Source organism: Miniopterus schreibersii (assembly GCF_964146895.1).
Source record: "Miniopterus schreibersii genome assembly, chromosome: 18".
In the NCBI taxonomy this organism is placed as follows: domain Eukaryota; kingdom Metazoa; phylum Chordata; class Mammalia; order Chiroptera; family Miniopteridae; genus Miniopterus; species Miniopterus schreibersii.
In genome coordinates, this window is record NC_138121.1 from 36448667 (window position 1) to 36473288 (window position 24622).

At 60.1% G+C, this 24622-nt stretch overlaps 1 protein-coding gene across 2 annotated transcripts; it reads right to left on the reverse strand.

Moving 5' to 3' along the window:
• Nucleotides 1–286: 286 nt before the first annotated feature.
• Nucleotides 287–24622, reverse strand: ADCY7 (adenylate cyclase 7). 2 transcript variants are annotated; one of them, XM_081118472.1, is made up of 25 exons: nucleotides 24309–24622; nucleotides 23077–23280; nucleotides 21722–21883; nucleotides 20283–20432; nucleotides 19790–19938; nucleotides 19117–19228; nucleotides 16044–16171; nucleotides 15449–15607; nucleotides 15127–15259; nucleotides 12977–13168; nucleotides 12596–12630; nucleotides 12054–12137; nucleotides 11760–11832; nucleotides 10524–10621; nucleotides 9609–9693; nucleotides 9063–9188; nucleotides 8186–8284; nucleotides 7021–7214; nucleotides 6103–6193; nucleotides 5648–5803; nucleotides 4708–4854; nucleotides 4040–4144; nucleotides 3581–3695; nucleotides 2977–3101; nucleotides 287–2784 (listed from the first exon to the last, which is right to left on the reverse strand). In XM_081118472.1, the coding sequence occupies exons 1-25, from the start codon at nucleotides 24477–24479 to the stop codon at nucleotides 2638–2640; spliced, it is 3240 nt and encodes a 1079-aa protein (XP_080974598.1). In that variant the 5' UTR covers nucleotides 24480–24622; the 3' UTR covers nucleotides 287–2637. The 2 variants fall into 2 exon arrangements, with proteins under 2 accessions (XP_080974598.1, XP_080974599.1); XM_081118473.1 differs by having other exon boundaries at nucleotides 6103–6196; nucleotides 24309–24494.

The window sequence follows — 24622 nt, forward strand, 5'->3', positions numbered from 1 at the left end:
CCTCGTTTTTCCGCAGTCTAGTTTTGGTTAAACTAGAACCAAATTGTTCTTACCTGGTCACACCTGATGATTAAAAGTGGCCCCTGGGAGGAAGGCATATGGCTGGGCCTATTGCCACACGGAGCTTTAGAAAGTAGGGTGGAGCTGACTGGGACAGAGTTCTCAGGAGGCTGATCGTGCAGCTTCCTCCTGGCTCAGATGCAATCAGCAGTCACGGTCCTTGAACTTTAACCCTACTTTAGCTAAGATAAGTTCCTGAAGACCAAGAAAACAAAGTCAAGACATTCCGGTTTTCCTTATTGGTAATTTAATATATGAAAACCGAAACCAAGTAGGAACACTGGTACTTTATAAAAATGAAACACAACATTTTAAAACAAACACTGCAGATCTATAAATACTCAGTGTACAGAACAACCCCTAGCTATTTGAGTAGTTCTATACATTGACCTACTATGCGCACGTGCAGTGGGTAAAGGTTTTCCCCATTAGAAAGTTTCCTTAAGTTAAATCAGAGAACCTCGGGGGGACTTTTCACTAGAGTCACTGAGGCCACCTTAGTGGAAACTTAAGCAGGTCCTTAACCCATAGAAAGGTCAGTGTTAAAAAGAGACTTGTCACAGAACAAAATGACACCTGTGAAGGAATGACGTGGTAATTAGAAAACCGGTTTATAAAAATAACTGCAGGTGACTCTTATGGTCAGTTATATACTGTGATCATCGAAGATTAATCTCATCTGAGCACAGTGCTTTAATTGGAAATAAACATACCTTAATGGTAACCAATTATTTTTTAGACTCCCGATCAGAATCTCTGTTGCTGGAAGAAAAACGTAGCTTGAATATGGGAAAGTAGGAAATGCCCAGCTCAGGAGGCCCGCACACTGGTGTGCATCCGGGCGGCGGTCGGCCTGACTCTGGAAGAGCCTGCGGACAGCCTGCGCCGCCGTTTCTAAGGATAGGTTGGAGGCCAGCCCTTTTTATAAGAAGTTGGTGTGTGAAAAAGGCGGTTTAAGGAAGGCTCAGTCCCTTACAGCATCTCTGCCATACAGTTCCTTTACCCAGCAAGTGCTAGTGATCTGCTCATTCTGTGCCGGTCACGGGCCACACACCAGCGCTGCCACCAGCCCCCCAGCACCTGTGTGCAAGTGAGGGCAAGCCCCGCGAGACACAGCGTATCACAGCAGACTGCCCTGGCTACACACTGCTGAGGGACCAACTGGCAGCTGACCCTCAGCCCTCGGTGCCAGTCGTCCCACCTGCAACCCTGTCACCTCCTGAAGTCTCCTGTGTGCACGGTTCTCTGTAATCTCAGGGCCCGTGGGTGACTGTAGCTGAGAGTCCTGCTGTGCAGTGACATTCACCTGCATTAAGTCCTAGGGTGGCTCTGGTCATGGGGCAGTGCAGTCAGTTCAGAAAACGGAGCAGCAGGTTGGTGATCTCGCTGTGGAGCCTGCTTTGGCTTCGGAGTCTGTGTGAGTCGAAGCTCACAGACCTGTCTTTGCACTTGCCCTGATTCATCCGGTGAGAACAAGAGCATCCCTGCAACTGAGAGGGCCGGCTTCCCAGGGAAGGGGACCGCTCCACATGCCCTCGCTGAGTACGTGCTCCTAGGCTGGAGCTCCTCGGGGCACGTGGACTAAAGGACGGGAGGGTGCCAGAGGTGTCCATGCTCTCCAGACTCCATTCCTTCCTGTCCAGCATAAAAGATGTATTGCACTTGCAGGGGAGAGCTTGAAGGAGTCAGAGGAGAGCTGAGAAGTGGGTTGTGCCAAACTTCCTAGGCTTTTTGCTTATTGAACCGAACCTCCAAAGGCTGGAATCAAAGTAGTCTGACTCAGAGCCAAGGCCACACCACTCCTTGCCGCCTTGCTCCGGGCCACATTCCGCAGAACTGCGTCCCACAGCTGGGACGATCCCATAAGCTGACACTGGACAGCGGTCCTACTTACAGGCTGTGGTTAGAGAGGCAGAGAATATGCTGCAGAGAAGAGGTTTGTCTAGCGTCTGAGAAGTGTCAAAGGGATAAACCTTGTTAATAATGTATCCATTTAAAACAAACACGTGCCAGTGTCTACGCTGGTGTTTTCTTCTTCCTACTGTTTGAAACCATTTATCGACGTGGAACACACTTTCCAGCTGTTTACCAGAATGCCTGGGTGAGAAACAGAGAATCCCGTAGCTGGTCCACTGGGACGAAAGGCGTCCCCAACCCACCCTGACACCTGTCTTAGTCCTGTACCTAGAAACAGGTGTCGCTTGTGCAGCTCCCAGCCGTGAGCGGTGTGCGCGGTCACGCTCCAAGGCCTCCACGGCAGCCAGGACCTGAAGGGGCATCTAAGCTCCAGAGCCTCTTCCTGCTGCGTGGGCTGCGTTCCGACCCCGACGCCAACAGCGCACGCAGGTGCTGGCTGCCCCGCGTGGGGAGGCTCCGTGGTCGCCTCGCGCTGGGGGCTGGCGCATGTGTCTAAGGAGTCCTCTCACGCAAGCCCAAGGAAGCCACCCACTGCCATCTGTCAGGAGGTGCTGGTGGCCAAACCCTCAGAATGCCTGCGTGACCGGCACGGGCTGTCTCCCGTCGGCTCTTCAGGGAAGGAAGGCGGCCTCCGGCATGTTCTGCCCCTGCCAGCCTCCCTCAGTTCAGCCCGAGTCCTTGAAACTTGGCAGTGTCTGTGCAGACAAAGTAAGTCCTCAGTTCCCCTTTGCCTTTGACGTTGATCAGTCCTCGACATTCACAAGAGTAACCGAGGCCCTGGAGGATGGTGCACGTCTCCTCGGTCACCTGGGAAGGAAAGACAAGTCTGCAGAAGCCGGAGGAGCACCTGCGGAGGGACAGCGGGTGGAGGCCAGCCAGCAGGCAGCACATCCACTCCCCGGAGGACTTGATGGCTCGACTCCCAGCGATCGAGGCCAGGTCCCCTCACCCCGCGTAGGGCTTTCCTCCTTGGTCACCCTTTTCCCAGAGGGATTTTACCTGGATCTTCCCCAGTTCTCCAGTGCTTTCCATCCTGCTGGCAACATTGACCGTGTTTCCCCAGATATCGTACTGAGGCTTCCGTGCCCCAATCACCCCAGCAATCACGGGCCCGTGGTTTATGCCTAGAGAGAATGTCTGCAGTTGGCAGGTGGCAGAGGCCACGCCTCGGGCTTCGTCCCTCGGGGGAGGCCACAGAGCCCACCGCCAGCCCGGGGAGGGCCTGCGGAACAGGTAAAGGCAGGCTGGAGTGGTGCTTCCCCAGGCGGGCTCCGCAGGGCGCCCCAAGTCTGGGTGGCGCTCTGTTCTACATCTGCTGATCCCTCAACAGAGTCAACGGCCTGTTGGCTACCAGTGACCACTTAGGTAAGTAACTTGGTTCTCGGTGTATTTTAAGCTCACCTATTTACAGGTGGGGATCTGGGGCTCTCCATTTTCTGTAGGGATGTGTTATTAAAACTTTCAAACGTAACCGAGTCAGTGATGTGCAAGGAAAGAATAATTACCCACCCCTGGGGCTGTAAAATCAGAGGGCTCTCCAGCACCTTTCCCAGTAGGTGGGCCTGAGAGGGCCCACGGAGCCCCGCGCGCCCGCAGCCCTCACCGACGCGGAGGCGGAAGGAGTTGAAGGAGTGCCTGTTGATGCCGTCCAGCTTGCTCATCAGGGCCATGCTGAACTCCACCATGATGCCGATGTGGGCATGCTGCCGCTCCAGGTCCTGCGGACGAGCGCTGTCAGGGCCAGGGTGGGCCGTACCCCAGGGCGGGTCACACCCCGGGTGGGCCATACCCCAGGGCGGGTCACACCCGTCTTCCTGCCTTGACCAGGTTAGGTGGACAGGCCTGCGGACCCTGATCTGGGGCACCACATGGGCACGAGACCCACAGGAGGGTCTGGCGGCGCCAGAGGTGGGCCAGGGCTCCTGCAGAGGGCCCGGACCTGCCCCACACCGCCCCCTCCCTCACGGTCAGGGCATGGAGGTGCCCCGTTAGGTGAGGGGTCTGGGACTGTTGAACTTCACCTCATGGGGCTGGGACCGAGGCCACCGGAGTGGCCGAGTACCTGGTTCTCATGCCCCGAGGGGGCGCTGAGTCCGGCAGCTGCCATGTACGTGCTGCCAATCGTCTTGATCTTCTCCACGCTGCTGAACTTGGGCTTTAACAGCAGCTGCAGGACAGGGAGGCAGGGCATTCGGCGGCCGCAGCTGGCCTGTCCCCGTTGGGAGGGTGTGGGGGGCTGCCGCCCGCCCGCCGCTTCTGACGCAGACGTTTCTCACCTGGGCCCTGCCCGCTGAGCTCACACTACATACGGGTGGGTTCTCCCCCTGCTCCCCCTACTGCCCTGGCACTGCCCGTCTCCCTGCCCTTCCGGTCGTGTCTGGTCTCTGGCTCTTGCCAAGGAGCAAGCAGCCAGCTCTCCAGCAGCATCCACAGGAATGTCGACTGTGTTTCCAGCTCCGTCAGGCCCAAGCCCACTGACTGCCCCAGGTTGGTGGCGTGGGCTCAGCTGGAAGTTACCCTCCACAGGGCCTGCATCTAATCTTAGCCAGCTGCCCGGCACCGGGAGGACGGGAAGACGGAAATGCTTGCATAAAGCAAAGAAAAAGGCACATTTGCACCTTTTATAACGTGTGATGTCCTCTCCACAGGGAGCTGGCACGTTTGTTAATCGGGGCACAGGCCTGTGCCACCGCCCACGGCCCACCGCCCACCGCCCAGCCCAAGCCCCACCTCGTCAAAGTCGGCGATGATCTCGTTCAGCAGGCGCAGGCACTCCAGCCCCTCCTTGTTGACGTCGCACTCGGTGTAGAACACTTTGAACTCCGGCACAGAGGCGAACATGACACAGACGCAGTCGTAGGACTGATGGTACCAGTCCTGGGGTGGGAGGAGGGGAGAAATGGGCCTGTGGCCACCCACCCAGCGCCTCCCCTCAGAGCCGGAGCAGCGGGAAGCAGCCTGAGCAGGGGACCCCTGGTGCTGCAGACGTTCCTGGGGGAAGGGGGGCTGGGTTGCGTCCCCAACCTGTCTGCACAGGAGGGGGGGGGGCGTTTAAAATGCAGGATTCTGGTTGGTTGGGGAGGGACAGGCTCAGGTTGTTTTTTTGCTCCTAAATCCCCTGAGTCTGCAGAGCCAGCTGAGAGCTCCCAGGGTACAGGTCACAGTCAGGGCACAGGCTCCTATCTGTGACACCGCAGCACGGAACTGGTGGAAACACATTTGTCCATCACAGACTGGCCACCATCCTGCCAGCAAGCACTGCGGGCCCCACCTTACAGGTGTAAAACCAAAGCCCAGGAGTAAGGCAGCCTGTCCACCCAGCCTGCGCCCGAGCCTGTGTCCCCGCAGCAGCAGCTCACCGTCCGGGTGCGCGGGGAGGCAGGACCCACGGAAAGTGCTTTGGCTATCAGCGCTCACTCCGCAGGCGTCAGGCACCGTCCGCTCTCCACCCTGAACACCCGGCCTGCTTGCCTGGTCTCCGCTCTCCACCCTGAACACCCGGCCTGCTTGCCTGGTCTCCGCTCTCCACCCTGAACACCCGGCCTGCTTGCCTGGTCTCCGCTCTCCACCCTGAACACCCGGCCTGCTTGCCTGGTCTCCGCTCTCCACCCTGAACACCCGGCCTGCTTGCCTGGTCTCCGCTCTCCACCCTGAACGCCGGCCTGCTTGCCTGGTCTAGCTTGTCCCCGATGAAATGGGCGGCCACGTGGGCCGGCAGCACATTTTCCAGGAGCAGGCGATTCACGCTCTCCATGGTCTCAAACTCCTCGTGTTCCTTCTTGAATTTCTTCTTCCACAGGCAGTCCAGGCGGCAGTAATAGTCAATCTACAGGCGGCACAGCAGTGTCCTGGCCCCGTGAGCGAGGGGCACGGCCACCAGCGGCCGGGGGCCCACCTGTAACCCTGCCCATCGGCACTGCCCACCCTGCGCCCGCGGCAAACGCCTCCCTTATGTGGCGTCACCTTCTGTTGGGACTAGGGACACTGTCTTGGGACCCCGACCAGGGCTTTCCCACGGGACAGTCTGCCCCAAATCTGAGGCAGCCCAGCCCCACCCGTCCCCTCCAGTGGAGGCCAGGTCGGCCCAGCTGGCCTGGGGATGCGGTGGTCGCTTCCGGGTCTCACCTGTCTGGAGAGCATGACAAGGGTGGCGTAGAACAGAACCAGGTAGAAGCTGATCATAGTCTTCAGATCCCTCCACGAACAGGCCAGGGGGCTGCTGGATATGAAGGGGGAGGGTGGGGGTCGTTTCCAGCTCCCACCCAGCCCCCAAACGCTGGGGGTGGCGTGGGGCCCAGACTCACTCAAGGCTGCCCAGGGAAGAGCCACCGAGACAGGCTGCCTGCCCTCAGCGCACAGTTCTCATGGTGTAGACAGTAAACAAGACAGAAGAGAACTTCAGGTAGAGAAAAGAGGTGTCGGGAAAGGTTGGCGGAGGGGGGGAGGCCCCACTGAGGTGGCACCTGAGCTCCCGCCTAGATAACAAGGGAGAGCCACACAGAAAGCCCCAGGCAGTGAGGCCGCAGCGAGGGAGCCAGTGCTCATGGGCCAGGGGCTCAGGGCGTGGGCCTGGCAGTTGGCAGGTACGAGCCAGACCAGCAGGGGCAGGTTTGTCTTGGGTCCCCACGTTACAGCCTTTTAGTGCAGGGGGAGCCAGGCCCCTCTTCTCAACCCACCTGGGGCCGGAGCCTCCAGAACCACACACACATCAGCCCTTCCTGGGTGACAGGTGTCACCCGCCTGTCTAGGAACAGAGCAGGGCTCTGGCTGAAGCCTCCTCACCACGCCCAGACTGGCCTAAAGACAGGACAGCCCAGGCGGCCTCGGAGAGACGAGGGGCGCTCCCCGGAGAACCCCCCGGTGAGTCACACTCGGCTGCTCCCAAGAGCGCAGACCTGGAGCCCCTCGCTTCCCATTGTGGAGTGGAAACCACGTGGTCCCCCTGGCCGGTGTCCCACCAGACGGGGCTCCGTCTGAATGACAAGGAAACAAAGGAGCTACAATGGGCCACAGTCAGAAAGGGCAGTGGGATCCGGGGCCCACCTGAGGGTGGCGTTGGTCTTGGTGAGGTTGCCCAGGCCGAGGCCGCAGCAGTCCCACTGCGAGCACTGGGAGATGTTGAAGAGCACCAGGTAGGCCACCAAGGCCACGGTCAGCAGCACAACTTTCAGCTCCAGGCTCATCCTCAGGAAGACAGAGCAGGCGATGAAGGCCAGGATGCAGCTGCAGGTGTAATACTGGGGAGACGAGGTGCTGGTCACCCCCCAGTCTCCTGTCTCCAAGAGGCACCTCCTGGACCAGCCGGCACCAAAGGCAGGGAGGCCCCTAGCACTTCAGGGACTCGGCAGACAGGCAGCATGTCCTCAGCATCCCCCTCTTGCCTTCTTCACCTCCCTTCTTAAGGAGCAGGCAACGGAATCCCTAACTTGCTGTTACATTGTTTTTACTGTAACTACTTCCACTCAGGGTAAGTAAACTCACTTAGAGGAAAATAATGTAAAAGAAACGCTGCTGGGTGCAGACGCGGGGCGGGCAGGGGGTGCGCGCCCCCGAACAGCCTGCCTGCCTTGAGTCTGCCATGAGCTCGCGCTTCCCTGGGTGCATCTCTGCCTACAGAACCCTCCTGCTGGAGATCAGGCCATGGCTTCCCACTGCCCCGGAATAAAGACCAAACCCTCCTCCCTGGCATGCACGCCCCACCCTGAGCTAGATCAAACCTGCCACTGGCCACCACCCCTGCCCATGACGCAGCCACTGAAACCTGCTCCCACCACGTGCCTCTGCTCTTCCTCACCATCCCTCCCCGGCCCCCTCCCTGACCAGCCTGCCCTTTAGAGAACAGCTCACAACATGCCGTCCCCTGAAGTCCCACAGGCTGCATCCTGCCCTGGGGCTTCCCGTGTCAGCCTGCCTGGGGCCCCGTCCCAGCTGCACGACCTATCGCAACCTCCCCGAGCCCACTTCCCGGTCAGCGACATGGAGATCCTAATGGCCTGCTGCAGAGTGAGGGGTCCGACACATGCATTAGCGTGGGTGCTCCCACCTGCACCCCTGGGGCCAAGCTCGTCAACACCCCGATCCCTGTGGTCTCCAACTCCACCCCATGTGGGCCTGCTTTCTCCACCTGTCCTGGGAGAGGCTGGGCTCTGCTCTGCCACACACCGGGGCCTGGGGGACTCAGGGCCCAGGCCAGGGCCGGCACACTCACCGGGAGGAGCTCGCATGGGGTTCTCTCCCTGCCACTCACGGCCCTCAGGCTTGTCTGGTTCCCAGAAGGTGGCCCCAGGACTGGGGAAGGCAGCAACAGCTACAGAGAAGACAGGTGCTCAGGGGCCTGGGGCTCCAGAGCCTGCCAGGGCCAAGCAGCGCTGGGCCCAAGGCCTCCCAAGCATCACAGGCGTGTCCCGCCAGGCCCAGCTCTAAGCCCGCCCAGAGCCACTGTCAGAAGCCACCAGCTTCACAGGGGGGCGAAGGGTGTAAAAGACGGACACATGGGCACCATCCCAGAGCGTGAGGCTGGCATGGGCTGGGGAGAAGCCGGGATCAGCACTTCCAATGAGCCGCCTTCTCCACAAGTGATGCTGAGGGAGGTGGTCAGAGTCTAGAGTGTCAGGGGCATGGAGGTGGGGACAGACCCTGGCTAGATGTGGGACCTGGGAGGACTGGCAGGAACAAGTGAGGTCTGTGACACGGAGCGCGTGCGCACGGCCCGAGAGGCAGGGGCTCAGCGTCTTCCCAGCTTGTGCCCAGGAGGAGTCTGCAAGGGGGTGAGAAGGGCCTCCTGGGTGGGGGAGGCGTCAGGACACTGTGCTTCAGGACACCTACTGTGGGGCTGGCCACGTGTACTCTCTGGGGCCCCAAACACAGAAAGTGAAGGCTGAGGAGCTCTCAAGGTCACAGAACCTCCCAGGCCCGGCCTCGGGGCTGTGGAGAGGGTTTCTCCATGTGTAGCTTTTAGGCAACAAGATTACATGAGTCTAGAATCTATAGGTTCCCAGGGTCATAACTGGCTCCCTCCACCCAAGAGGCAGACACAAAGGTCCTCACCAGGGCCCACCTTCCTCCCCTGTCCCCCATGAACCCACCAGGTTGGCGATGGCGACGGTGAGCAGGCTGCCAACGGTCAGGATGGCCAGGGACAAGCGCAGCAGCGGGTGAGTCTCCACCCTCTTGGAGATAGCCCGGAGCATCCCCCAGGCTGGGCAGCACCTCTGTGGAACCACGGGGTCCGGTCACCCAGCTCCAGCCCCGGGCAGGAGGGGAAACTGCCTGAGGCCTTGGCAGGGGGAAGCCCACAGCCAGAGAGTCTGGCAGACATGAGAACCCCTGGGAAATGGGCCAGGGAGAGTCGGGGGGTGCTGTGCCCAGAGCTCAGTACACATGTGGAGCACAGACAGAAGGAACGTGGCCACCCTTGGGGCCGTGGACAGCTCCAGCCCCTTGGGACCACTAGCAGGCCAGGGAAAGCGGAATTCTCAGAAGTATCAGGAACACTCAGGGACTGTCCTCGAGACAGGAGGGTCCAGGGGCAGAGCCCACCAGGGAGGGTCCAGGGGGCAGGGGCTCACACCTCCATAGCCCCAGCACCCGTGGGGCCCAAACGGGTGCTTAGTAGGGTCCTCCTCACTCACCAAGAACTCATCAGCAAAGCACAGGCCCAGCACCAGCCCCAGCACACAGGCCACCAGCCCAAAGGATACCCCCAGAGCCGCCGTCCTGGAGAGGAGGGACAAACCCAAGTTCTGGCTACCATCTGCTCAGGGCTAAGTCACAGACATGCTCCTCCCTCCCAGTACCCGAGTTCTCAGGTGCACGGTCACCCTCTGCCCCCTCCCAAACTGCTATTCTGCACTCAGCAAAGGGGCCCTCAGAAAACCGTGGCCCAGCTGCCCCATGAACAGCACACAGGCCTGGCCAAACTCGAAGGCCGAGACCAAGCTCATGTCCCCCTTCCTGGACCAAGCACATAAGAAAGGAGTGACTACGCAGCCTGGGGACTTGGTCTGGTTCAGAAGTTGCATGTAAATGTGTTCCCTATCTTGTCTTTAGTAACTATATCCTAAATCCCAACACTCTGCACTGCGGCCTAACCACCCCTCCAGAACCAACAAGCAGCTGACCTTCCTCCCTCTGTTACCTCACACCCCCTCCCTGCCCCCACCAGAGGGTCTTGAGGCAGAAACATGCATCCCACCCTCTGAGCATCAGTTTCCCACAGCTGAGAGGGAGAAAAGGGTGGGGCAAACACTGCAGGCAGGAGTCCCACACTGAAATGCCCACAGCCTTGCGGATAACAGGTGACTTCAAAGGTGAGAGGCATGTGGGAGTCGGGAGGCCTGTGGCTCAAACTCAAGGGAGTAGCACATTCAATCAAAACAGAAACTAAGTGCCGGTAACTCCAGGTGTGGGGGAAGTCACGGCGGATCCAGTTTCTGGGACTCCGAGACCTAATGTTGCTGAACTCTTAAAGGCCAGCCCCTCCTGCCGGCCACCCCTCCCCCTACCTGACCCCAGTGGGCTTGACCATCCTGCCCACCCCCACTGACCTGGGCATCAGCAGGACGTGGACAAGCAGGATGCAGATAAAGACGAGACTGGCACAGGCGAAGTAGTGGCGGGCCCGGGGGATGGGCATCAGGCGGTACTGGGGGCGGGTGACAGAGACCGTGAGGGTGGGACAGCTGAGGCCCCACCTGCAGGGCCACTTGCTCTGACCCTCCTCTGGCCAGCTCGTTAGTCACCTTAAAAAGGCTTTACACCTCCTTGAGTTGCAGGTGATGAGCCAACAACGCTGTTTCCCATTTTGGGTTTAGAGGAGACACTGCCCCTCCCACACCCTGCCCAGGTCTCCCACTTTATTTCCAACATCCCTGAAAAGCCCAGGGCCCAAGTCTGCAGCCAGGAACCAAATCTGAGCTCCGGGGCTGCTGCGACTGATTTGGGGCGGTGGGTCTGTCCTCACCCCAAACAGAGGAGCAGGGCTCGGCTGAGCCCTGAGCTGTCAGACGGGGACCCCATGCTGCGTGTCCCTCCACACCCGGCACCCCTCGCAGGGCCTCAGCCCACAAGGGCTCCCTCCTGGTGCAAATGAGCAAACGGAGCTCAGAGAGCCTGCCCAAGTCACAGCCCAGGGAGGCCCGCCAGGCAGGTTTCCTGGTGACCACACCTGCCTCCGGGCCCCAAGCTCCCCACCCAGGAACCCGCCGACTCAGGGAGCCCAGCTAGAGGCGGCCCCCAATCCTGGAGGCCAAGGCAGGAGAGAGGGGGCTGGGCCGGCACGAGAGCCCTGCAGTCTTGGCCTCCCCTGAGGCCAAGACACCCCGAAACCTCGAAGAGTCTGTGGGATGGATGATGCTGCCCACACTGGCCACCGTGTGGGGGTTAAATGATACGATGTGGGTGCCAGAACCCAGTAGGCGCTCAACAAACAAGTAAGTGGTCACTAACGGCACCGAAGCACGTTGCTGCAGCAGCCAAGCCTACTGGGGGGCCTCCACGCGGACACTAAGCTGGGGCTTCTCCCGACTACACGGTCAGCTCGAGGCTGCACGGGGCCCTCAGCCGAGCAGTCTCCCAAACCCAAGTGGGTGAGTCACAAATGTGGGCACACTGGGTACAGGGGTGAGGCCAGCATGTTGAGCCTCTGCACCCCACAACCGCCAGCTGGAGCAATTCCCCACCACCTCCCTGAACAGATCCGGGCAAGCAGCTGCCCCCTGGCCCGTGCGCCCCACCCAGCCCAGGCCTCGGGGCCCCTTCCTGGGGCTGCCCAGGGCCCTCACCTCTCGCTCGAAGCCCTTCTCCAGGAAGATGGACCCAAAGGTGTAAAAATCATCAGACTTGGAGCAGCAGGGCCTGTGGGGTGGCAGGTACAGGCAGTGAGATGCGGGGAGCAGGAGGGGGCCGACCCTGGGGGAGAGGAGAGAGGGGGAGGGAAGAGGGAGGGGGGCAGGGCCCCACTCTCAGGAGGCAGCACTAGGGAGGAGAGGGACATGACGAGCTGGGTCGCTGGTGGGTCTGGCCACGTGGGGGCCCCAGTGGAGGGAGCAGGGCAAGCGGAGGTCAAGGACCCTCACCTCGTGGAGCTGAGCCCCTCGATGGCGGACAGCATCTCGTCATCATAGGAGTCGTCCTCCGACCGCCCCTTGGGGGGTGCACTTCTGGAATCAGACACCCACAAAGGCATCATCCCAGGGTCCCGCATCCACTGGCGCAGAGGCAGGGGTGTGGAGCCTCAAGCCAGATGGCAAAAGGACAGGCAGATCCCGCTGAGGCCCAGAGAGGGCAAGTGACAGCCTGGCATGGCCCAGCTGGCCAGCAAGAAACAGAGTAAGGCCCCAGCTCCCACTCCAAGGCCTCTTCCTCTAGAGCCACAGGGTTCCCTCATGCCACCCCACTGAGCCTGCTACCCAATGGGCACACAACCAACAATCGTTCAGTTCTGTTCCAGAAACTCTGACCCCAGCCACGGCAAACTCTATGGTCAGGGCTGGGCCTCACAGACCTGCCCTCCTTGGCAGAGGCTGGTCAGGGCAGCCTGCCTGGAGGAGGTGACTAGTGCAGGACTTCGTCAGAAAGGAAGGCCACATTTTGCCAGGGGAGGGGACAGCATTCCTACCTGTCAGGGGTCCGTTGGCGCCGCAGGGGGATGGCCTGGAAGGGAGGAGAAGAGACTGTTACTCTCCAGAACGCAGGGCCGAAAGTCCATCAGGGGTCTGGGTCTGTTATCTCGGATACGTGGGCAGGGTGTTGAGGCATCCTAGCCACAGACACCTTGAACCAAGGCTGAACTTGTTGGGGAACAAGGAGGATGGGGGTATCCTCACCCCCCAGAGCACTCTCCACACCCCATCATGTCCCCAGGAGGGACACAGGGCAGACATGACCCATTTCACAGATGGAGAAAGTGAGGTCGGCTGAAAGAACCCTTTAGCACAGGCTCTGCTGCCCCCTTTGAAGGGCATCCCAGTCCCCAGCTCCCTGGGAGGATGGGTCCTACCTTGGGCCTCCGGCTGCTGGGGACAGGGGTCTCGTTGCTGCTCACACTCTCTCGGTGGTTGAGGTGGGCGAAGGGCCGCGCAGCCCCCCAGGACTCCAGGTAGCGGGTCATGCGCAAGGACGCCCGCAGCTTCAGGGCCGCATCCACCTTGGGCTTGGGGAGGTGCTGGCTGGGTGGAGGCGGCTGCTGGCTCTGCAGGCAGACACAGGAATGGCTTGTCCCACCCTCGCCTTCAGCCCCCGGAACACAATGCTGCCCAGAGCAAGGCCCATCTGGCCAAAACGGAAAATGGCAAAAAGACTCCTGGGTTTGCAGTGCTCAGGGCCTGGCTGAGGCCCAGTGCACTTCTTGGCTGGGCTAAAGGGGTGGCCCCAATTTGGGGACCAGGCCTCCCCATTCCAGGAAGTACCATGCACAGCCCCTCACACCCTTCTCCACCTCCCTAGGGACAGAAATGGATGCTGGTCATAAGCGCTTAGGGACCAGATACTGTCCTTGGGGCCTGAAAGCCCAATGGCCCCACCCCATGAAAGCACCTGGGGAGACGGCCCCAGGGAAGCCACAGGCATCCAGCTCTGCCCTCCTGCATGTGGCTGACATGGGTCCTTCCTGTGTGGATCAGCCAAGAGGAAGAGGGGTGCTGGCCACCACACAGAGAGGCGACCCACCAAGGGGCCGGCCCCCACCCCGAGGCACCATTCTAGGGATTTCCACTTGTGTGGCCCTCAAACCACAGCGCAGGTCCATTACTTGCCACGTGCCTGCTGTAGCCATGCCAAGGATGCGGCAGCTTAGCCAGGCCCTGAATGAGGGCCCACCCCCTACAAACAACACTTAGACCTCCCCCCTGGGGAGGCCAGGGAGGAATGAAGAGAAGGAAAGATGACAAAGACCCCCTAGGCCACCAGAAGCAAGCCTGGGCCATCTTGAGGCCTCTTGAGTCCCCCTTACCCCCTGACATTACTGCCCTCCAGGAGTCCCCATCTCCTTGGGTCCCCACAAACACCTACAGCCACGAACACTCGCGAAGCCACAGGGGCAGCTTCCCTGAAAACTTTTCACCTCCTTTTGGGACAGAGGCATTTCTAAGCCCTGAGAGGCGTCTGTCTGCCTGGCCAGAGGGAATGACGTGGAATCTGGCCACCGGGAGAGTCCCAGGGTCCCAGAATGCACTGAGCCCTTCGCTGAGCACCTGCCCTGGGGTGGGAGAGGTCAAATCTTCGTCACCCTCCCGTCAGACATCCCTGCGGCGGGAACTCAAGGAATCACATATCCGCTCTGGAGGGGCGAGCTGGCCGCCAAGAATGCGCAGAAGGCTTTCCACAACACACCCTCCGCGCCTTTTGCATTTCCAACTGAGAATGACTGAGATTACACTAAGGTGGGTGGGAGGCAGGGGCCGGTTAAATCCTGCCTGAGACACTCTCACGGAGCACTTCGGGCTCCCACGCCATCAGCAGGCCGAGGTGGGGGAGGGGCTGGGAAAGGGGGCAGAGGCGGGGGGGGGGCTCTCAGGCAGTCGGGCCAGTGCGAGGACGGCCAAGGCCAGAGCGAAAGGGAGCTCGGCCTGCGTGGCCGACATTCTTGAGCGAGTCCCAAGGATGATTCACAAGCAGCTACAGGACGAGTGCCTCCGGGGGCGGAAGAATGGCCTGTGCAGCGGGCGGGGGCAGGCTGGCAGCAGCCCAAGGGCCCCCACCACAGGGTCCTGAGGAGAGCGGGGGCATCGCTGACCGGGCCGACACCGCCGGTCAGAGTCCAGGACACATGAAGGCCCGGCCCGTGGCCCAGTGGCCCCTGGCCATTCCCTGCTTTCCTGAGTCTCATCCAAAGTGTGCTTTTAAAATATGTCTTTTGAAAATCCGGGAGATTAGTGACAACCACGTGGAAAATAAACTCCCAGTGACTTATCTCCAGGGTGTTTGTGACACGCCCGGGGCGCGGTGAGTGCTTCGCCCGGATTAGCGCTTTCTCCTTGTGAGGCAGGCACCGCTGTTACTCCATTTCACAGAAAAGAACACTAAGGCCCAGGGAGGCTGGTACTTGGGGCCTAGACCATACCCAGTGACGGGGAGCTCACTCCCACCCAGGCAGGCTCGCCCCGCTCTCCCTCCCCGGCCGTCCCCCGCCCCGCACCCGAGCCCTCATACCCGGGGGTCGATGACCAGGTAGGTGCGGATGTTCATCTCTTTCAGGTAGGGGTCCCGCTGCTGACCGTGCCCGTCCTCCACCTCATACGCCTTGTCCAGGTGCTTCAGCGTGGCCTCTGTGATATGCACACGGCTGCGGAAGACCCAGGTCAGGCAACGCAGCCCAGAGAGGGCTGGCGCCCCCCCGAGAACGCACAGCAGCCCGAGCCAAGGACGAGCCCCAGCGCTCCCCGCACTGCGCGGTCTCTGACCCTCTGGCCCCCGACGCTCCAGCCCAGAGCCGGCGCCTGGCCTCTGAGCCCCGAGTCCGGCTGCTTCTCACCCGGGGACTCCGGCCGCCTCCATCCTGTTGGCGAGGGACACGTCATGGGACCACACGTCGTACTGCCACTTGCGCAGCCCAATGACGCCACACAGCACGTTCCCCGAGTGTATGCCCACGCGCATGCTGATGTCCACGCCCGTGGCCTCCCGCACCTGCCTGGGGACAGCAACCGGGTCACCTCGCCCCAGCCAGCGCTGCTGTGGGGCCCTCGACCCTAGGGCAGGCCCGGGGTCCCCCATGGGGTATGGCACGGGTGGGGCAGAGTCGGGAGGGGCAGGAACAGGGCCGGCCCAGCTCACGGGAGAGTGTTCTCAGCCTGGCGGGGCTGAGATCACCTCCTGCTGCTGTGAGCCTGTCCTCAGAGAAAGGGAGCCAGCTGCCCCCACACCCCCATCCCCGCTCTGAGAGCCTGGCACTCAGAGGCCCAGTGGGAGGGACCCAAAACAGACGGCTGAGTGATCCAGGATAGCTGCCTGCACCTGAGCCTCAGTTTCCTCATCTGAAAAGTGGGGACAATGTATTCCCCTGGGAAGCAGAAGGGGCCCATTGTAAGGACAGGCCCCAGTGCCCCAGACCTGCCCATGGTACCTACTTAATGGCCTCACACATGTCCAGCCCCATCTTCACGCAGTTCCGGGCATGGGTGGGCAGGGACACGGGCAAGCCCGACACACAGTAGTAGCAGTCACCCAGGATCTTGATGCGCATGCACTCATTGGCCTGTGGGCCAAGGGAGAGGCTGGTCAGCAGGGGACCAGCGTCACACCCAGCAAGCCACCTCCCCCACATCCTTCACGGTAAACCAGGCTCTGTCCCGGTTAGGGGCTTTCTCCTGGGGTACCAGCCACCAATAGCTGCTTCTGGGCCTGGTGAAAGAACTGGGGACATGGGCTCTCCAGGGGGAACTCCAAGCATTGGTGGCGAAAACAAGTGTTACTAAGGGTGGTCACCTGAATGCCCCTGGAGGCGCTCCCTTTGTTTCATTCATCCATGCAATGTTTGAGCACCTACTGAGTGCCCTAACCAGGCACTGGGGCACAGCAGTGAACAAAGACAAAAATCCCTACTGTGTGGAGTTTAAACACTGGTGCAGGAGTGGACACTACACTAGATAAAATCTTACACACTCAACAGTAATAAGCACTAAGGAGAAAAATGGGGCATTGGGAGGAGAGAGGAAGTTCCCAGGAGGCCAGAAAACGCCTTTCAGAGAAGAAATGTTTCAGCAAAGACCTAAGAAACCGAGGGAGCAAGCCACGCTAGTGTCTGGAGGAAGAATTCCAGGCTACAGAAGTGGCATGCACAAAGGCCCTGAGGCCAGAAAGCTGAGGCAGCACAGCAGTCAGTATGGCTGAAGTGGATGGAGCAGGGGAGATAAAGACAGAGAGGTGGCACAAGCTAAGGGGCCAGCAGGTGTCAAAGTCAAGAAATGGCTGTATTGCTAGGGCTGCAGGGTTTGAGGTGTGGGGAGAGCAGAGAGGAAATGTGGGGTGACGGAGGCTGGAATCACACAGGAAAATGCCTTTGGGGGGGAGAGGAGGCCCAGGCCAGCTGTCTGAGGTTCCATCTGAGGTGCTTCTGTGGCCACTACACCCTCCGTAAGCCCTCAGCAAAGGTGGCCACATGCACCAAGGCCTTGGGGCGGGGTTTCGGGGAACGTGAAGAAGGAGCTACATGCTGGCCTCCCTCCCCTCCCCAACCCCCTATGGAGGCCTCAGCAAGCAGCCTTGCCCCTGACTTCTGGTGGGTTGGGGGGGCGGGGCTGGTGGGCTGACTCCTTCATGGTCCCAAAGGGCTGGCTACCTCCTGGCACCAAGGAAGCCTCTCTTTCCAAGTCTAGTGCCTGCTCCCACCCATGCCTGCCAGGCCTGGGCGCAGCAGCCCATTGTCAGTGACCAGGCAGGGCAGCTCCCTCTTCGGGCCCCTGTACCTGCCCTGCCTTCCTGAGCAGTCCCTGTTCTAAACGTCCTCCAGATGACCCAGTGCGAGTGTGGGCCAGCTGCTTCCATTTAGAGCTGGCCTGGCCGGGGGACACAAGGACAGTGGCTTTCCTAGAAAGTCACAAGAAGTCTGGAGAGGGCCCAGACAGCTGACACAGGTCAGGGCTCCAGCCGCCCTCCCCTTGCCTGGGGCCAGGCACAGGCCTGCCCTCTGGACCCAGCCCTCTGTCAGGGATTCAGACCTCCACAGACACAGCTGCTCCTGCAGCCGGCTGACAGGCCCGCCGTCTTTGACACAAACGGGGAAGTCGTGTGAGCGTGTTGGGGGCAGTGGGTGCCTGAGCCCAGGTGCAATGTGACACCGCAGTGAGCAGGCCCTCTCTCTCAGGAGTCATCGTTCTGGAAGCTGCTTCCAGAAGGCAGGACAGAAGGCTGGGCCAGCCCTGTCTGACTCTGCCCATCGCTCAACTAGGAGGCTGGCACCTGCCACAGCCTTCCTGTCCCCACCTGTAAAATGGGGCTGCCTCCCACCAAGTTCTAGACTATTGGTTCTCTGCACATGAAGTCACCTGGGAGGCTCTTAAAAACTCATGGCTGTGGACATGGGTATTGCTTTAAGCTTTCCACATGATTCAAATATGTAGCCAGGATAGAGAGGACCCTGCCGTAAATCTTACATTTGGGTCTCCACTTCCTGGCCACCCCTTCCAGGAAAGCTGCCTTGACCACCTGAGTCTGGGCTCAGCGTTCCCCAGTCCTACCCCCCTGCAGCCCTCTCCAAACCATATGGCATGTAGGCCAGGAACAACTTGACAAGCCCCAGGCCACATACAAGCTCAGGGCTGCCACTCAGCAGGGCTTGGGGCCATTATACACATTAATAAATACTGAGGCTCCTCCCTCTAAACACATGTACCCCCTGGGCTGGTCCTGCTCACATAGACAAGATAGTGAAATCCCAGTTCAGTGTGATCTGGTCTCCAGACCTCTTTCCCACTAGCTGTATCCTGGAGACACTCTTTGCCCAATGACCTCTCCTGCTTGGCACATGCTATGCTCTCCAGGGCCCTAGGTCAAGTTCCACTCCTCACCTCAGCCCTCCAGTCCTTGCATGTCTAACCCCATGATCTTGACCCCTTCACACTGTCCCATTCACACAGAGCCACTTTCCTCCCATGGGTACACAGAACTTTCTACTCCAAGCTTTCACATATGCTGTTCCCTCTGCCCAAAACACTGTTCCCTGTCCTCTTCAGGTCTCTTTTTTTGGTTTCTCAAACTTTAACATACACATGATTCACCTGGGATATTGTCAAAAGGCAGATCTGAATAGGCCTGGCATTCCAGTCCTCCCAAACTCCCAGGTGAGGCCAAGGCTGCCAGCCTTGTATAGTGAAGATGGTGCCATCTCCTCCTCCAGGCAGCCTTCCAGAGCCCCTGTCTTAGCTCCCGAGCCCCTGTGCATCCCCCCACTATATACTGTCACTCACCCCACCGGCCTCACATTCTGAGGGGCAGAATTCTAGCAGCCTTGGCCACCACTCAACCTCCACTTCTACCATGAGGTGCTCGAAAGCATTTGCTGACTGAAGGTGAAAATTCAGCCAAGGCCTCCCGCACCCATCTCACCACAGCACTGGGCACAGGACACTGTGGATGGGACAAGAAGGGGCTCCTGACTTTCCCATCAGCGGAGGGGAGGGCGGCACAGGCCAGAGGGCTTACCTTGGCGATCTGGTCAAACTTTCCGAAGAGCTCGTTCAGCATCACCACCAGCTCTTTGGGGGAGCAGTCGCTGGCCAGCCGAGTGAAGCCCACAATGTCAGCGTAGAGAATGCTGGGGGTGGGGTGGGGCCAGTGGGAGGGTCAGAGCCAGCCCCATGGAAGATGGGACTGCAGGGACATGAGGACCAGCCAGAGGCCCTGTCATCCCTGCTACTCAACAGCCTCCACAGGGATGGAAGGGAAGCTCCGGCCATAAAGCTGAAGTGAAATCCCAGAGGCTTCACATTAGAGCAAACCCCAGAGTATGCAGGGGCCCCTCAGACCCCACCCCAGCCCAGCCCCGCTGCAGGTGACAGAATGGTGCTCTTACAGCCGGGTGCTCTGGCACCTGGGGACTTCCTTCTCCTTCCCTACACGTGGATTTTCACCTTTGCACAGACTTCAGAACTGAAGCCCCTCCTAAGATGTGACTCCATCCTATCCTTGTAGGACTCCCGTTCTACAGATGAGCAAACTGAGGCTCAGGGAGATGAAAACTGCCTGGGAAGCCTGGCTGACATTTGTACCAGACCTCCCAGCTCTAAAGTCTGAGTACTGGGCTGCCACAGCCAGACAAGAGGCAGGGAGGCCTCCCTGGGAGACACCACGCGCACAGGCCCAGCAGCCTGCCCACCTGACATTCTGGTGTCGCTTGACGTAGAGGCTGTGGAAGTTGTTGTCAGGCATGTAGCGACGGTCCCCACATTCCTTAAGTCGTTCAATTATGGTCAACTTCATGCCCATGGAGATGTGAGCTGGGAGCACTGATAGCAGTAAGTTCTCCTGGGTACCAGGGGGATAGGCACAGGGACAGGCAGGGGGACATCAGGTCCCAGGCTTAACCTACACATCTCTTCTTTCTGCTCTGCCCATCACACCCTCCACCTCTGCTGGCCTACGTCCTGCCACCAACCCAGCTGCGCACACATCCTCCCGTGTCCACAGTAGTCCCCGGGGTTATGCTTGCATGGGTGTCCGGCCAAGCACCCCATTCACACGCCACTCTAGGGGCGCCTGATGTCCAGAGAAAGGACACTGGGCGTGGGACCTGGGAGCCGGCTAGGGCAGGCCAGGCTGGGGCCGGGCTGGGGCCAGACTGGGGCTCCAGGGGGAGGTAGGAACCCCACCTGCTGGCGCTTCTCGATGCGCAGCTTCCTGCGGATCTGGATGCACTTCACAGTATAGGTGAAGAGGTCGTGGGAGGCGTCCTGCATCTGGTGCTTGTGGAAGGCACCCGTCAGGTTCCCACACAGGAAGATGACAGCATTGGCCAGCAGCTGAGGGCAGGTGGATGCAGGCTCAGGGTTTGGCCTAGTCTGCCCCTGAGGCACTGTCCTCCTTGATGAGCTGGTAATGGCACCCCTGCTCATTCAATTCACTCAGGCTGCACCCTTCCTGGGGCAGGCAGGGAAACTGAGCCCCAAAACAGAGACTGGTCTCCTAAGGAGTTGCTATGACTACAGGACCAGGGCTCGGGCTCATCTCAGCATCCACCAGCCATTCCCTGGTCCAGAAGGGCTGGACCCAAGAGACCAGGGAAGCCAGTCACTTCTGGGAAGCAGGATGGCACCTCACAAGGCCCAGAGCCCTTGGGGAGCACCAAGGACTGTCACAGAAGGCACAGCGTCCCCCTGGCTGTCCAGAGCTCTGCCTCCGCCCCCCAAGCAGACACCAGACCCAGTCAGGAGGAAGACACATGAGTAAGTCACCACTAAGTGTGAATAAATTTTGTTCACTCAACATAAGACACAAGACAGAATGCTCAGGGGTGCCCCTAGCTCTGTCAGGATGGGGCCCTGTGGGTGAAACCTCAGGAACAGGCCTCACCCAGGAAGGGGGCCCAAGGGCCAGGGCTTGAGTGAGGAGCTGAGCCTTCGGGTACCATAGGCAGCAAAGACCACAGGGCCAGGCATCAGCACAGGGCATCCAGCTTCCTGAGAAAGCCTGCCCTTGAGGCCAGCGGTCTGCAAACACAGCTCCAAGGCTTCGGAACCAACTCACCAGCACGGGCCTGGCTGCCCTCAGCCCAAACTCCAGCCCCACCCAGACCCCCGAGCCCCTCACCTGCAGCCCCAATCAGACCCCCCAGCTCCTCACCTGCAGCCCCACCCAGACCCCCGAGCCCTTCACCTGCAGCCTCACCCAGACCCCCCAGCTCCTCACCTGCAGCCCCACCCAGACCCCCGAGCCCTTCACCTGCAGCCCCACCCAGACCACCCGAGCCCCTCACCTGCAGCCCCAATCAGACCCCCCAGCTCCTCACCTGCAGCCCCACCCAGACCCCTCAAGCTCCTCACCTGCAGCCCCACCCAAATCCCCGAGCCCTTCACCTGCAGCCCCACCCAGACCCCCGAGCCCTTCACCTGCAGCCCCACCCAGACCCCCTCGAGCTCCTCACCTGCAGCCTCACTCAGACCCCCGAGCCCTTCACCTGCAGCCCCACCCAGACCCCCTCGAGCTCCTCACCTGCAGCCTCACTCAGACCCCCGAGCCCTTCACCTGCAGCCCCACCCAGACCCCCCAGCTCCTCACCTGCAGCCCCACCCAGATCCTCCGAGCTCCTCACCTGCAGCCCCATCCAGATGCTGGGTGACGAGAAGACCCCCATCAGAGTGCCGAGCACCAGGAGGTGGGAGGCGCTGGCGACAACCCCCGCCACGATGGCCCCCTGCATGCTGAAGGGCAGCAGTGTGTACGCCACAAAGACAATGAACAGGAAGAAGGGCACCTGGGGAAATGACATCGTGAGGCGCAGGGGCCCGGCCACACCACCCCCCATGCAGGACACAGCCCCAGACTGAGCTGGTGTTGGGGCACAGCCTCTCATTTCCTCGGGGTGGCCCCAGAAACGTGAATCCTGAGCCTCTCAGCAGCCAGTCCAGGCCATTGGGTGCACTGTGCCCTCAGGAAGGTGCCCCTGCCTCCCTACCCTACATGGGGAGACCAGCAACGGACATTCCACGGAGAAGAAAACATCCAACCCTGGCCCTGGGTCGACCAGCCAGCTTTCCCCACATTTCCTGTGAGCTGATGTAGGATGTGGGCCCAGGCCGAGCTCCCCAGGCCCCAAACACGACCCAAGGAGCTCCTGCTTGCTGCCCCCTGTCCACGGCTCTCCCTCCATAGAAAACGTAATGACCAGAAGGCTGGGCAGGGCCTGCCGGCCTGCCACCTGTACAGGGTAGCCCCACCCGCCCATCAGCTCTCAGAGCTGGCTGCTGCCACCCACCTCCCTGCACCCGCCCCTCTGGGAACCTAGCCCTCTGCTCCCGGATCTCCCAGTCAGCAGAGCTGCCTTGAGCTCCCACCTCCCACAGCCCAGGAGCAGCACAGGACCCAGGCCCACTGCTAAGAGGGTGCCAGCCCTTGGCGACAGTGACTGTCCAGGGCTGGGCCCGTGACCCAGGCCAGGCAGATGTGACTCAAGCTGGCTGAGAAAGGGCACTCTTAGCTGGGCTGGGCAGGCTGGTGGGCAGCACTGAGGCCATGTCTGCCCCGACCTGGGGACAGCCTGCCTGTGAATGAGCAACACAGAAGAGTGGGGATGTGGCCACCATGCTGGGGCTCCAGGAAGGACCGCTCAGCCTTTCCCGGCACATGAGCCAGCTGGTGCCTTTTTGCCTTTCTGAGCTGGAGATGTGTTATTTCCCACACAACGAGGGTCCACCCAGAAAAGCCATGGCCAGACAGCCAAGCGAGCACTCCTCCCACCTCAATCCCACCCCATTGGGGCAGAGAACTGACAGGACAAGATCAGCCCAGGGCCTGTTCTAAATCATAGAACCATGGCCATGGGTGGGGGAAGGGCCGGGACCAACACACCAAATGCTGGTCCAGCCTCCAGAGGGACCCGATGCCCAGGGGGGGTGCGGCCGAATAGTGGCACCCAGCTTCAGGAGCAGCAGGGCCCCTGCTTATTACCTGCTCCCACGCACAGGGCGCCTTCATCCATGAGTCGAACACTAGCACGTAGCCCAGTATCACCAGGCAGACCCAGATGAGTAGGGCCGAGGCCCGGAGCCACTGCCGAACAAGGCACTCGACGTACACCAGCACGTAGAGAACCATGAACACGGCGAGCATCGAGAACGCCGTCCCCAGAAGAGCCTGCTGTCTGGAGGGATCCTGGGCATGGAAAGCATACACAGAAATGTCATGGCTTCCCCCAATGCGGCGCCGCAGCCTCCAGAAAGCCTGCCAGGTTAGCTTGCCCAGCCTGCCCCGAGCAGCATCCCGAGGCTTCCTCCATGCGGGTGGTGTCTATGCTCCCTCTAAACACCGGGTTCTTTCTTACCTTCAGGCTTGGGCTGTGCTGTTGTCTCTGCTAAGGCTGCCTGCACACCCCTTCCCCAGTCCCCTGCAGCAGCGTACAGACTGTGACACCCAGGAGCTTGCAAGAAAGACAGCTCAAAGCTGGGACAGCTCCTGGCATCCCCCAGCAGCCCCTAAGCTCCATGAGCGCAGAGACCAATCAGGGTGCCTACGCACCAGTAGATACTCAATAACTATTGGCTGAAAGCTGAAACAAATGTCCTGTGGTTTACGCAGCACCAGCAGGCACTTGACACATATCACCCTGCCACACCCTCCTGTTTTCCTCTAAGACTCTGCTCATGCAGTAGCCACTCGCCACATGTGGCTATTCAAAATTAAGTTTACATTGATTAAAAATAAAATAAAAATCAGTTCCTCAGCCATACTAGCCACATTTCAAGGGCTCAACAGCTGCATGTAAGTAGTGGCTATAGCAGGGCAGGGCCTAGGTCAGCGGTGTCAACTGGACAGCTGTGTTCACAAGAATTCTGAGACAGCAGCCAGGCTCCTGAAAAGGAGTGCTGGGATTGATTCATGATGCCTGCCATGGTATCAGAAGTGGGAGCAGGGATGCGCAGGCCATGCCTGCCCATGGTCTTCAATAGAATAGAAGTCCATTGTGGAGAAAAGTGAGGGTAACTTATTTGGCCAAATTAACGTAGTATCTAAAACCACTCCTGATTTCAAAATTTAAAGTTAAAAACCTGCCTTCCACCAGCATAGCAGATGTGGAAACTCAGGCTCCAAGACTTGCCCAAGGCCTCACAAGTACCAAGCGTCAGAACTGAGATCCGAACCCAGAGAAGCCCCCACTGCCCAGGGGGGTGGCCCTTACTCACCCCGTCGCTAAAGGCAATGATGATGAGAGCAATGCAGGCCACGATGGCCACCAACAGGAGCGTGAGCAGCAGCGGCCCGTGCTGGCTGGTGAGACGATACTTCTCGTACAGGGCATTCTGGTCCGGGCCCTCCTCACCCTCGTTGAGGAAGTAACGCCCCTTGGCAGGCATGCTCCCACTCTGGCGCACCTGCCCGGAAGCCCACTCAGGAGACTCCACGGTCTGGGGGGCATCTGTGTGCTGAAACCCTCCCTGTGGGCCTAGGCCTCTGGCCTCTCTGAGTCTGGCAGACAAGGCTGGGGAGGGAGCCCCTC

What these genes read in the sequence shown, in the direction of transcription:
- ADCY7 (XM_081118473.1), bottom strand. Translation starts at nt 24,479, where the DNA reads ATGCCTGCCAAGGGGCGTTACTTCCTCAACGAGGGTGAGGAGGGCCCG. An exon ending in GCATCGAGAAGCGCCAGCAG is followed by an intron (nt 19,939 to 20,282) that starts GTGGGGTTCCTA and finishes CCTGGTACCCAG; the next exon opens with GAGAACTTACTGCTATCAGT. An exon ending in TCGGGGACAAGCTAGACCAG is followed by an intron (nt 4,855 to 5,647) that starts GCAAGCAGGCCG and finishes CTCCCACCCCAG; the next exon opens with GACTGGTACCATCAGTCCTA.